Source organism: Dunckerocampus dactyliophorus, chromosome 11 (genome assembly GCF_027744805.1).
Source record: "Dunckerocampus dactyliophorus isolate RoL2022-P2 chromosome 11, RoL_Ddac_1.1, whole genome shotgun sequence".
Lineage (NCBI taxonomy): Eukaryota > Metazoa > Chordata > Actinopteri > Syngnathiformes > Syngnathidae > Dunckerocampus > Dunckerocampus dactyliophorus.
In genome coordinates, this window is record NC_072829.1 from 15,727,730 (window position 1) to 15,741,405 (window position 13,676).

At 40.9% G+C, this 13,676-nt stretch overlaps 1 protein-coding gene across 1 annotated transcript in view; it reads right to left on the reverse strand.

The window, feature by feature from the left end:
* Positions 1–11,451, reverse strand: part of trappc11 (trafficking protein particle complex subunit 11) — a 34,014-nt gene extending 22,563 nt beyond the window's left edge. Inside the window, exons 1-8 of the mRNA XM_054792414.1 lie at positions 11,331–11,451; positions 10,397–10,627; positions 9,487–9,656; positions 9,284–9,354; positions 8,845–8,959; positions 6,172–6,271; positions 6,024–6,097; positions 4,376–4,472 (exon numbers count right to left, since the gene is read on the reverse strand). Of these exons, the coding sequence (XP_054648389.1) occupies positions 4,376–4,472; positions 6,024–6,097; positions 6,172–6,271; positions 8,845–8,959; positions 9,284–9,354; positions 9,487–9,656; positions 10,397–10,603 (834 nt within the window). The 5' untranslated portion in view covers positions 10,604–10,627; positions 11,331–11,451. The remainder of the gene's footprint in view (positions 1–4,375; positions 4,473–6,023; positions 6,098–6,171; positions 6,272–8,844; positions 8,960–9,283; positions 9,355–9,486; positions 9,657–10,396; positions 10,628–11,330) is intronic.
* Positions 11,452–13,676: the final 2,225 nt, after the last annotated feature.

A 13,676-nucleotide genomic window follows, 5' to 3' on the forward strand; every position in this document is an offset into this window, starting at 1 on the left:
AAAGATGGAACGCAAATGCCCCCAAAAAGAAAATAAAATTTTGCAAATTGCAAGCTGCAAGTAGTGAAATATGCAGCCGAAAACGGTAATCGAGCAGTAGAAAGAACGTTTGGAATCAACAAGAACATGGTGAGAGGCTGGCGAAAAACAGACGATGTTCTAACTGCAATGAAGAAATACAAAAAAGCTAATCGTGGGCTAAAAGCTAAATGGTCACAACTGGAGGGACAAGTGGGTGCTTGATCAATGTGCTGCTGGGAGAGGCTCGTCAACAGTGCAGTCACGTCACTATGCTCAGGTAGTTGCCAGTTTCTTCACATGCCAATTTAGCTTGTTGTTCTCCATTTATTGCTATAACTTGCCTTTCAAGATGAAAAGTCTGTTCTTGGGCTCTGATTTTATCAAATACAGTGGCTTGAAAAAGTATTCATACCCCTTGAACTTTCCCACATTTTGTCACGTTCCGACCACAAACATAAATATATTTTATTGGCATTTTAGATGAAAGATCAACACAAAGCGACACACAATTGTGAAGTAGAAGGAAAATTGTACATGACTTTCAAATTTTTTTAAAAATAAAAAACTGAAAAATGTGGCGTGCAAAAGTATTCAGCCCCCTTTTCTCTGAGTGTAACCAGCTGGTTGCCTGATGATTGCTGAATGATCAGCTGTTGACCTAATGATCAAATGGAGTCCACCTGTGTGTAATCTAACCTTAGTATAAATACAGCTCTTCTGTGACGGCCTCAGAGGTTTGCTAAGAGGACACTGGTTAGTGAACAGCATCAGGAAGTCCAAGGAACACACTAAACAGATCAGGGATAAAGTTGTGGAGAAGTTTAAAGCAGGGTTAGGTTATAAAAATATTTCCCAAGCTTTGAACATCTCATGGAGCACTGTTCAATCCATCATCAAGAAATGGAAAGGGTATGGCACAACTGCAAACCTACCAAGACATGGCCGTCCACCGAAACTTACGTGCCCAAGAAGGAGAGCACTGATCAGAGATGCAGCCAAGACGCCCACGGTAACTCTGGAGGAGCTGCAGAGATCCACAGCTCAGGTGGGGGAGTCTGTCCATAGGACAACAATTAGTTGTGCACTGCACAAATCTGGCCTTTATGGAAGAGTGGCAAGAAGAAAGCCATTGTTGAAAGAAAGCCATAAGAAGTCTCGTTTGCAGTTTGCCAGAAGCCATGTGGGAGACACCGCAAACGTGTGGAAGAAGGTGCTCTGATCAGATGAGACCAAAGTGGTACTTTTTGGCCTAAATGCAAAACGTTACGTGTGGCGGAAACATAACACTGCACATGACTCTCAATACACCATCCCCACTGTCAAACATGGTGGTGGCAGCATCATGTTGTGGGGCTGCTTTTCTTCAGCAGGTACAGGCAAACTGGTCAGAGTTGATGGGAAGATGGATGGAGCCAAATACAGGACAATCTTGGAAGAAAACCTGCTGGAATCTGCAAAAGACTTGAGAATGGGGCGGAGGTTCACCTTCCAGCAGGACAACGACCCTCAACATAAAGCCAGAGCTACAATGGAATGGTTTAAAACAAAAGATATTCCTGTGTTAGAATGGCCCAGTCAAAGTCCAGACCTAAATCCAATCGAGAATCTGTGGCAAGATCTGAAAACTGCTGTTCACAAACGCTCTCCATTTAATCTTGCTGAGCTTGAGCTGTTCTGCAAAGAAGAATGGGCAAAAATTCCAGTCTCGAGATGTGCAAAGCTGGTAGAGACATACCCCAAAAGACTTGCAGCTGTAATTTCAGCGAGAGGTGGTTCCACCAAGTATTGACACAGGGGGGCTGAATACTTTTGCACACCACATTTTTCAGTTTTTTATTTTTAAAACCATTTTGAAAGTCATGGACAATTTTCCTTCTACTTCATAATTGTGTTTTGCTTTGTGTTGATCTTTCATCTAAAATGCCAATAAAATATATTTATGTTTGTGGTCGGAACGTGACAAAATGTGGGAAAGTTCAAGGGGTATGAATACTTTTTCAAGCCACTGTATATGTAAAAAATGCCACTTATAGTCCAGTGCGACTTATATATGTTTTCTTCCCTCTTCATTATGCATTTTTGGCTGGTGCGATTTATACTCCGGAGCGACCTATAGTCCAGAAAATACGGTAATAATATTAATAATAATAATAATATTTGCAATAGAAGCACAACACCTTCTGTCCTTAATGCTCAGCCAGACCTGACACCTTTCTTTTACAATCACTTGGCCTCAGTGGGGTTGTATTGGATTGATATAATGATAATAATGGATTAGACTCCAGGTTCCCAAAGTGGGGTACATCAAATGTCATGGGGGTACGTGAATAAAAATAAAAAAACAATTAGCATCAAACACTCACAATTACGAGTGTGTCTGAATGCCTCAAAGCGCCGAGCGCACAGTCAGAGCAGTGTGTCAGGATGAGAGAGTGGGGATTCGCCCCGAAAATTAGGCTTTGTTGTTGGTTGAATGTATTTTTGTACTTTGGATACTGCTTTTATCATGTTTGCTAAAATGTCCCTTTAAATCTGGTATCAAATTAATATGTAGACTTAAATGATAGCGGTTGCAAGTGGACAAAAGTAAAGCTCAAGTTCAACCCATTCAAACGGAAGGATCCCAACATCCGGCTGAAATAAAACATATGTAAGACAAATACTTATCTATTTATTGGTGCTCAAAATTTGACCATGCAAAATACAAATTTTTGAACCAGAACTACTTATTTACTATAAAATTAATTAACCAATTAATCATGTTAAATACACAGTATCCAGTAAATGAAGATTAATGTTTTTTAAGTGTGCAGGAGGAGGGGGTACATGGCTTCAGGTCAAATGTCTGAACGGGTACGCGACTCTGAAAAGTTAGGGAACCACTAGATTACACTGATAAAGTGTATACATGTGCAGCCACAGCTGTCCCATCGCCACATAGCCAGCTGCTATTTGACGTCGCTGCACAACCTGAAGCTCCATTGTTCCACTGAAGGAAAACATCTCCTTGTCATGCCAGTAACATTGGAAGCCATCAGGGCTGTCAGGGTAAATTTTTTCTCATCAAATGCCCCGTGCACCGTGTCTGGTGCAAATTCTAAAAGGGGCAATTTTGTGGCATTGAAGGAGACAAGGCTTTATTCTTTTAAAACCCTTCTCTCGCAGATGCCATCTGATGGTTAATGGTCTGCACTTGGCAACAGTAACAACCTTCATTTGGGCCGTGGATCGTCCCGTGTCTTGACGGACAGCCAATGTGATCCTCCGGCTCAGGGACGGTGACATTTTTTTGGATCTACCACTTGACTTTTTTGTTCTACAACCGACTGTCTTACTGTGTCCATCCTCAGTAGCAATGGTGCAGTGGAAGACGCCTTTCTTATACAGCTCAACAATCCGACTTCGTTCAAAAGGATGAAAGCTTTTTTGCCTTTGCAATCAAGAGATAAGGATTGTGGATGATGGGCAAAATTTAAAAAAAAAGCGTAGTTTCCCTTTTGATCAGCTGAAGAACAGCCTATTTCACTTTAACGGTTGTTTGCAATAAATTGCTTACAATTTTTTTTTTGTCTCACTCTCACTTTTTTTGCATTTTGAAACCCTACTTAGAACCTCATTGAGATCCAACAGTGCAAAATGTCAATTCTTACTATTTTTCAGCTGGTCTTAAAATTTTGATCAGGAGTGTAAATATGATTGTTTTATTTGCATTGAGACATGAAAACAGTCACCGACCACAGTTGTCATTTTCTCCGAATAAATGCTCTGAATGCCCAGTGTTTCCCCAAAGATCAATTCATTTGTGGAATGACATGACAAGTAAATTTGGACTGCCACAGAAATATTTGGTGATTCCTCATTTTAAGAATGATTTTTTTTAGATTTGGTGCTGTCTCGCAATCTCTCTTGGTCACATTGTAATAGAACTGTCTCGTCGTCAAAACACTGTCCAGTAGATGTGATTATAACTGCATAATCAAAGCGCAAATGACAGACGATCAAACAGAACCACGATCTTACTCACGAACCAAAAAACAAACAGCACCTAATAGGTAAGTTAACACACAACAATGAACTACCATTCTATGTAGGTAACAATGACTAAGAGTTAACAACAAACATGTAACTTTAACTTCTGTTTAATTTATAGTAGCTCAGCTGATACTGCCCATCAGTTCACCATTTAACATTTCATTTCAACTGCGTGGGGGGGGGGGAAACTAAACTAAAAAAAATAATTATACATGCACAGTTAAAGCCGTAGTATTCACACATACAGGTATTCTGGATTATGGGCTGTTGAACTCATATCTGAATGGGGGAAAAAAAATAATGGTAGCAAACAGATACAGACCTTGTAGTTAATGAAGCCTGCCAAAGTTTTGATCTCCAGCATATTTGACTCGTAGGCTCTGAGCTCTTGGACGAGACCATATGCAGTCCTGTAGTGCCTGTAGAAAACGTAAGACATACACGTCAAGCATTGGCCAAACTTTTGATTATTCACCTTTCAAACAATCAAAAATGGCAATATAGTCCACTGTGGTTTAACATACTGTATGCTCAGCAATTACAAACGCTTTAAGAAAAAAACAGCCTACATCTCAGCTTTGCGGTACAGTGGTCCCTCGCTACATCGCAGTTAGAACATCGCTCCCTCGCTCTATTGTGGTTTTTCAAAGATTAACTAATAAATATCACTGATTACGGCCTATGGTGAGTAACAAAAAATGCTTATCAAAGCAAATTGTACTTATTATTGGCCTACATTAAGCATTTTCAAGCATAAAATGTCTAAATAAAGTAACAAAATACAGTAAAATACAAATACAAGGCAGGAGAATCATTCGAATTGAGAATGTAGTACTGTACTCGACAATGGCCACTTGGTGTCAGTAATCGTTCGGTGAGACTGGCACTAGCGTCGTCACTGAGGTTCCCGATGGAACACATTTACAGTGACACTGCTCGAGCAGGAGTTTTATTTACGTCTTAAATGGCTTATTTACCCTTATTGTGTAAACTATGTCGGGCAATACGAGTGTAAAGCCATTGAAAGCCGCCTAGTTACACAAAAAAAAACAAGGAACTGTATAGGTGGAAAAAAAAAAAAAATATATATATATATATATATATATATATATATATATATATACATACACATACACATACATACATATATACATACATACATACACAAAATATATATATTTCCATCTACACAACATCCACTGCCTATGCTACTCCTTCAGCCCCCATACTACCTCTATTCTTGTTCACAGCCTGGTCACCTCCCGCATTGATTATTGCAACTCTCTCCTCGTCGGCCTCCTTCATAAATCCCTCCATAAGCTTCACATGGTCCAGAATTCAGCCTCCTGTATCATCACCAGAAACCCTTCATTTTATCACATCACCCCCATCCTGCTGCACCTCCAATGGCTCCCCATCAAATCTCAAATAGAATTCTAAATGTTCTCTATACATTCAAAGCCATCCACAAACTTGCCCCTCTCCACCTCTCTGATCTCCTCAACACTGCCATCTCCTTCTGCTTCCTTAGATCTTCCTCCTCTATTCACCTCACCATCCCACCTGCTCGCCTCAGCTCCATGGGTTGCAGAGCTGTCTGCCACTCTACTCCCAAACATTGGAATCACTCCCACTGGACATCTGTATTATAGACTCTCTTCCTCTTTTCAAATCCAGACTCAAAACCTACTTATTCAGGACATCTTACTCTCTATAATTTACCATGCCATTTTTTTTTTATTTAGTTTTTATTTTATTCTATTCTTTTTAATGTGTGTGTTGCTTTTATCTGTGTTTTTGTACAATGTCCATGGATTCCTTGAAAGCTGCTTGCAAATATAATGCATTATTATTATTATTATTATTATTATTAATAAATGTAATCGTAATTGTCAAATTTGCATAATTGGCAATGATGCATTTGCAAAAAGTAACTACTGGAGCCAAATACATGAGTTTGGATCACTTACTTTAAAGCATTCTGGGTGTCTTGCTTCAGCTCACTGAAGAAAGCAATTTTGAACTGGTGTCGAACAAACAGCAGCTATCATCAAAACCAAAAAAGTATGCTTATAATACAATCACACTGAACTTGCAAATATTTTTTCTAGTAGTTACCTGATGTGTTGTCTTGTTGAGGAACTCCTTATGGGATTTAACTCTGCGGATTTCATTGTAATAGTAGGTCTGAGCGTGCTCGTAAAAAGCATTCTCCAGCCTACAAAGATGAACAATAGTGAATTAGGCGTAGTTGCTTTTCAAACTTTTCATCGTGAACAAAACTTCTCCTCCCTGAGCTACCACCTTATCGGGGTGGAGGAGTTTGGAGCTAAGTTGTCGGGGGGTTTTAAGCCCCTGGTAGGGTCACCCATAACAAACAGGTCCTAGGTGAGGGACCAGACAAATGGTCCCCCCTCCAATGAGCTCACCACTCATGGGAGGGGCTAAAGGGTCAGGTGCACCTTGGTGGTCCACAGAAGCTAGCTCTTAGGATGTGGAATGTCACCTCTCCGGTAGGGAAGGAGCCTGAGCTGGTGCGCAAAGTTGAGAAGTTCCGGCTAGATATAGTCGAACTCACAGAACCAGTCCTCTCGAGAGGGGCTGGACTTCATTCCACTCTGGCGTTGCCGGCAGTGAGAGGCGACGGGCAGGGGTGGCAATTCTTGTTGCCCCCCGGCTTGTGGCCTGTATGTTGGAGTGTAACCCTCAACGAGAGGGTAGTTTCCCTTCACCTTCGGGTGGGGGGACGGGTCCTGACTGTTGTTTGCGCTTATGCTTATGCAGAAGTCCAATAACAAAGCACCGCTCGGGTTCAGATCGGGGGGGCCGTTGCTCCCAATCAAGCTTCTCCAGGTCTCACTGTTGCTACCAACGTGAGCATTGAAGTCCCCCAGCAGAAGAAGGGAGACCGCAGGGTGTGTTCCAACTATTGTAGAATCACACTCCTCAGCCTCCTGGTAAGGTCTATTCAGAAAGTTGAATCTCGGATTCAGGAGGAGCAGTGTGGTTTTCGTCCTGGTTGCGAAACTGTGGACCAGCTCTACACCGTCATTATTTTTATGGACAGAATTTCTAGGTGCAGCCAGGGTGTTGAGGGGTTCCGGTTTGGTGGCCGCTGGATTGAGTCTCTGCTTTTTTGCAGATGATGTGGTCCTGCTGGCTTCATCGAGCCATGACATTCAACTCACTGGATTGGTTCACAGCCGAGTGTGAAGCGGCCGGGTTGAGAATGGGAACCTCCAAGTCCGAGTCTGGTTTTTGCCCGGAAAAAGGTGGAGGGCCATCTCTGGGTCAGGGGTGAGATCCTGCCCCAAATGGAGGAGTTTAGGCACCCTGGGGTCTTGTTCACGAGTGAGGGAAGGATGGAACGCGAGATCGACGGGGGAATTGGTGCGGTGTCTGCAGTGATGCGGACTCTACTTCGGCCCGTAGTGGTGAAGAGCTAAGCCGAAATACAAAGCTCTCAGGTTCTACGTTCCTACCCTCACCTATGGTCATGAGCTTTGGGTAGTGACCGAATGGACAAGATTGGGGGTAAAAGCGGCCAAAATGAGTTTTCGCCGTAGGTTGGCTGGGTTCTCCCTTAGAGATGAGGTGAGACTCGGAGTAGAACTGCTACTCCTCCGCATTGAGAAGAGCCAGGTGAGGTGGCTTGGGCATCTGGTCAGGATGCCTCCCGGATGCCTCCCTGGGGAGGTGTTCAGGGCAAGGTAGAAGGCCTCTGGGAAGATCCAGGACACGTTGGAGAGACTACGTCTCCCAACTGGCCTGGGAACACCTCGGGATCCGCCGAGAGGAGATGGACAAAGTGGCCGGGGAGAGGGAAGTCTGGGCCTCCCTGCTTCGACTGCTGCCCCTGCGACCCGATCTCGGATGAGCGGTATAAGATGGATGGATGGATTGATGGATGGATGGATGGTGAACACAACATCATAAGTTAAGCAGAATGACTGTCAGGAGTGTAGACTTGTGTTTTTAAGTGTGTACTACTGTATATGTATAGGAGCATCTCATTAAATGAGAATACCATGTAGGTGTTATGTGATTTCAGGAATTCAATTTAGCCAAACAGATTACTTAAAGGCTAATGAAGTTTTTGCAGTTCATCTGTTAATAAAAAGCATGAACCATATATAATATTCAACTTTTTCACCATTGTTAACATTATATAAGATCCTGATTTTTTTTTCTAATTGGCTTTAAGCTATAATCATCAAAATTCTTACGAAATACATGCTATTTCACTATTTCACTTTTTCAATTCAACTAGAAAAATACATTCACTGTTCAGAGACATTCTTATTTATTCAGATGCTCCTGTTTAGATATTGGTAGTTATTGCAACAGAGAGAGAGAGAGAATACGAAAAAATAAAACATTAACATAAACATTAAAAAAAAAAGTTATAAATTAATTGTATTTAAGACTTTTAAAGAATTAAAGCCTAAGATTGTCAACAATTCAAAATGTTTTCAGGTACTTCTTTGACACATTTATTATTATTATTTTTTATAAACTGAAAACATGTCTGTTCTTCCCTTTTGTTTGTATAGGAATAAAAGGGAAGGACAAGTTGTGATACTTTGTTGTAAAAGTTTGATCACCTCCTGGTGAGTTTGGGTATATAATCCTCCATCTTGGCAGTCAAATGTATTCATTCATTCAGCCGAGCATAAAAATATAGTGAATGCATTTGATTTTCCGCCAGATAGCGCTAGTCTTAATGTTTATTTTATGTTTGTATTTTTCTCTGCCCCACCTGACCGCACGTCAGTGTTAAGATGATAGTACCTTATCATGTAGCCAACAAGGTGGTCAGTATGTGGCAGAACAAACAGACTCTTTCCTGACAGATCACAGGCATGACAAAGAGCTGCAGCTCGTTCCGATGCCACCAAGTCTTCCCCTACACAAACAGGAAGAGAAAACAGACACAAACACAGTCATTGCATAGTTGAGGATGATGCAACATATAGATTCAAAGGTACAAAAAGAAACAAGAATTGTGCTTTAAGGTTAATGTCAATAGCAATTAAATGAAATCAGGGTACAGGAAGAAGTTGGGGCTTTTCGCCAGCCTGGACAGGCATGCATGCGCACCGGTGCATCCCTAATGTACACACTACACAACATTCAAAATTGAGCCTATGTCGAAAACGTAGTAGAAAAGAAGTCTATAGCTGTAATTGGGACGATATAAATATAATATTAACCTTAAAGTGGTACTTACCTGGAGGCAGAGGAGTTTTCTTTTGAATTAAAACGACAGCCACTTTGGTATTCCTGCTCTGAAGACTGGACCTAAACAGAAAAAGATGACAAAAAGAAAAAGAAAATAGATATGGTATCTCATTTACAATGTGGTATTCCACATTCAATACCGTTAGGAGAGCACATCAACTACAAATGAATTCTAATGTATATTTCACAAACCGGACAATCTCTACTTTAGTAGCGCATTCAGACTGTTTCTCTTTCCACTGTGGGTCATCCCAGTCCAACTCATAGAAGACCACAACCAGCGCCGGTACCAGGTTCAGGTGCTTGTTCATCCACAATGTCTTGAGGATTCCTTTTGGAATGTACCACTCATAGGATGTGCGCTACACAAGGGAACAAAAGAAAAGTCAGTACACCCTTTAACCATGGTATTACATGTCCGCAAGGAACAATACTACAGAAACACTGAAGAGTAGTCTGTGTACAGCAGGTTGGTTGATATTCTTCACATGTCATTATTGAACATGCTAAAAGCATTCCAATTTACTGTAGGTGAGAATATACTAAATATTTGTTTTTAAATATACAAAACATATCAGATTTATGTTGTTTGCATGTGTTTTCTTTAATTTAATTAATTTAAAGTAGAATGTTTAAAGTAGAATAATTATAAAAAACAAAAATAATTTTAAAAAATCTATTTTTAAATATACTGAATAAATAAAAAAAATGTTATTTTTAGAATACACAGCGGCCATAAAAAGCTATTTTGTAAATATCTGGCAACACAAGTGAGAACTGCCTTAATCCTCTTGGCTATGTAACACGGTTGTCACCTTGTTGTGTTGACGAACGGGAGGGAATAATGCTCTGCTTCAGAGCATTACAGTACAATGGAACTCACGTTTCCCCTCATGCAGCACATCTCCCCAGTGCCGGCAGCACACACACAACTCACTTGTGTTGCCAACAAGTAGGACAATTATGGTTAAGTGTCGACAGTACATGCTGTACAAGGACAACTCAAACGCTAAAAGGCTTCTCATTTGCATGTGTATGTATCATTCTTCTTCTTATTATTATTATTATTATTAAACACTACAATTCTTCTGTCTTGGCACACCTTTGTACGACATTTGGGATACTCATGGTCTCCCGGGAGAATTTTGAAAGAGATTGGAACTCGGTCAGCCCGTCTGTTGGTACTAAAGACATCCCAAATAGCACGGTGCACAGCATTGTACACCACATCCAAACCAGTTAGAGCCACAAACGCCATCGGCCGACAGCACAGCTCGGCAGGAAGCTCCCACTGCAAACCTGCCATCATACACTTTCAGACACCGACACGATCCTGAAAGACAAGGAATACACCAGATATCAATTCATTTGGATGAAATCGCCAATGATTCGCGATTTTCTTCAATGCAAACATGAACCCATGTGAACCCACAGCCATTTCAAGTCATATGATGGTGGCTCTATCACATAACATATTTAATACTACTAATTTAAGTCAAAGACGTGTGATGTTACATATATACACAACATTGTTCATGCTAAAAGTATTCCTTATTTGAAAATAAGTTTTTGGCAAGGTCTAACATCCACCAGCTGGAAGAGTCACATGACTGTCACGTGACAACAACTCCAAATTTCATATACGTTACTTAAGGACTTGTTGAGTCAAAGTCAAGCACAAAGCTGTATAGGACACATCTTAGTACACTTAAAGTCTTCTTCTTATGGGTTAAGGTGTTGCTGGGTGAATGCTTAATTCGACCACGTAGACCGTTTGCAAGGCGATGCTAGCATTAGCACCGACAAGCTAATAGCCATCGCATATTTACATCTGCAAGGCATAGACGTCTAACACGAAGTACTTCTCATCCAAATAAGACAGACGACACGAAATGACAGTCAAGCATCCACATAACTGTCACTCATCCAAAAAAAACAACCTCGTTAATGAAAACTACACGATTTAAAGGTTGTTAATTGAGATTTGCACGCCCGACACGTACTCATGAAAATGGTCTTAATGAAAGAGAACATACCTTCAGGTTCGGAGTGAAGTATAAAGGTCACATGTAGTGGTGATATTTATCAGACCAAAGAGGAAAGATTGCTGCTAGTGGAACTCAATCTGCTTACGGAAGTAAATTGCCAACAAGCCATACTACGCATGCGTAAACGGTGGCACGCGTGAGCGTTTTGCTTTTATTGTGGTTACACGTTTATAACGTGTGAACGAATGGAATTAGTGCCATTGTACTTGTTTGGTGATTCAAAATGTTTTTACAGAAATTTCGGTTTCATTGATTGTATTTCTGGTGTGCTCTTATTTTGGTTATTTCCTGTCCGTGTTGATGGTTTCCTTTCGAAGCCTGTGACACTCAAAAAGAGCTTAATCTGCTGGCTATCCTACTTATTGCTTTTTTACGGGACGCATTGCGATTCATGCCTGGCATGAATATTATATGAACATTAATGCATTTGAATATGTATAAAAAAGAACATTACAATAGAATGTGATTAATGATGGTATTGTCATTTCACAAAGTTTTGAGCATAAATCTAATAATTCAGTTTTATTTACAGATACTGTAGTGTTTCCCTCGCTTTTCTGCAAATATTTTTATCTTTTCATGGGACAACACTAAAGAAACAACACTTTCATACAATGTAGTCAGTGTACAGTTTGGTTAAGTGTGCATTTACTGCCCCCTCAAAATAACACACAACCATTAATTGGGCCCAGTTAGCCACTTTTTCCTCACAGGGTCATCTGACTCGTTAGTGCCAAGGGCGCTGCTTTCCACCAGGCATGACAGGCAACTGCTTGGGGCCCTAGCCAGTTGGGGTCCTCCGAGGGCCAAAATTACCATTATGCTGATGAATGTTGGTTCGAGGAGACAGACGAATCAACTCTGGTTGATGCTACAAGGTCCAAGGTGTGAATGGGCAGCAGGTGTGTTAAATTTGGTGTTATCGCTCTCACACTCTCTCATACTGGTCACTGGAAGTTCAACATGGCACCTCATGGCAAAGAACTCATTGGGACTGCTTTTGCGTATGTGTGTGTATGAAGGTGCATGTACAGGTGCATGTGTACGAGACAGCCATGAACACAACTCATCTTATTCGAGAAATGAGATGAGGTTTTTTCTTTCCCCAAGCAAAGACCACAACACACTGAAAACGGCTCCACAACATAGTAATTCAATTGGGGGCATTGTGCAAAAGTGGTTCAAACATTCCAGGCTTTGTGCTCAAGATGCAGCTCAGCAGAACCTAAAATCAATAGTCAGACTTAATTGGTCCCACAACAGTGGCTTAATTTGTCAAGTCCAGTTTTCGGCTTTGTGCTAAGTGCACGTTCACATAAAAGGGGGCGTCTGACGTCTTATTATTCTACTTCTGCTGAAATGTGAAGTGATCCCAGCCAGTGCGTTTTACACAAGATCCGCAAGTAATGATTATGGACCGTTATGAGGAGTTCCCAAAAGATTATGACTGCTAAAAGCAACACTGACGCTGCCAGTAGAGCGAAGGCGGACCACTGGCATACCAGCATGCAGCGTTTGAATGCGCAAGTAAACACTGATTATTACACTATTCCCTACTAGTCTTTTCATTTATCAACGCTCAACATTGCACAACTTTGACAAATTAAGACTTATCCATCTTAAAAAAAAATTAATTGGAGCAACTGTCTTTTTTCATCTTTGAAATGTGTCTTTCAAATGCTGTATCTCATGACCATTAGATGGCAGTGCTGACATCTTTTGTGGCGACCTTTTTAATTTTGTTATATCAAGTTTTTGCTTCCAGTTGATGCCTCAAAAAGTGCTTATTCTTCCAGCAAATATTGTAATATAAGAAGACTAACAGGCTGAGTACTCACACAAGGACTGCTGTGACATATACGTCTAACATTGGCCTAATTATTTACAGTTCATTTTGCAGTTTATTCCTGGTGCTCGCCTCAAAAACTGAGCATGTCTAGCATATTCCCTTGGCTGAAAATCTACCTCGCTTATAGATGAATAATATCAGGGAATGCTCTTTTTTTCAATTTTTTTTCTCCATTTCCCCCTCGGGGGCGCCGTAGGCTCTCAAAAAATGGTGATGCCACCTCCAAATTAGTTAAACAGTGAAAAAGCGGCACTTTCATTGCCGATTTTAAGATGACAGCCTGGACATAGAGGACAAGAGTTTAGCCTAAGTTACCACAGTGATTGAGCTGCTTTACAACAGGCAAGTCCGGCTTTCCACTCAACAGAGCTCACTAACCCACTAAACTCGCTACGCACAATACCCCCTGCATTTATAAACTAAAACCCAACCAAGTCTGACTTTGAACTAATGATAAATAGGAATAAAGTGACAAATAAGCTTTA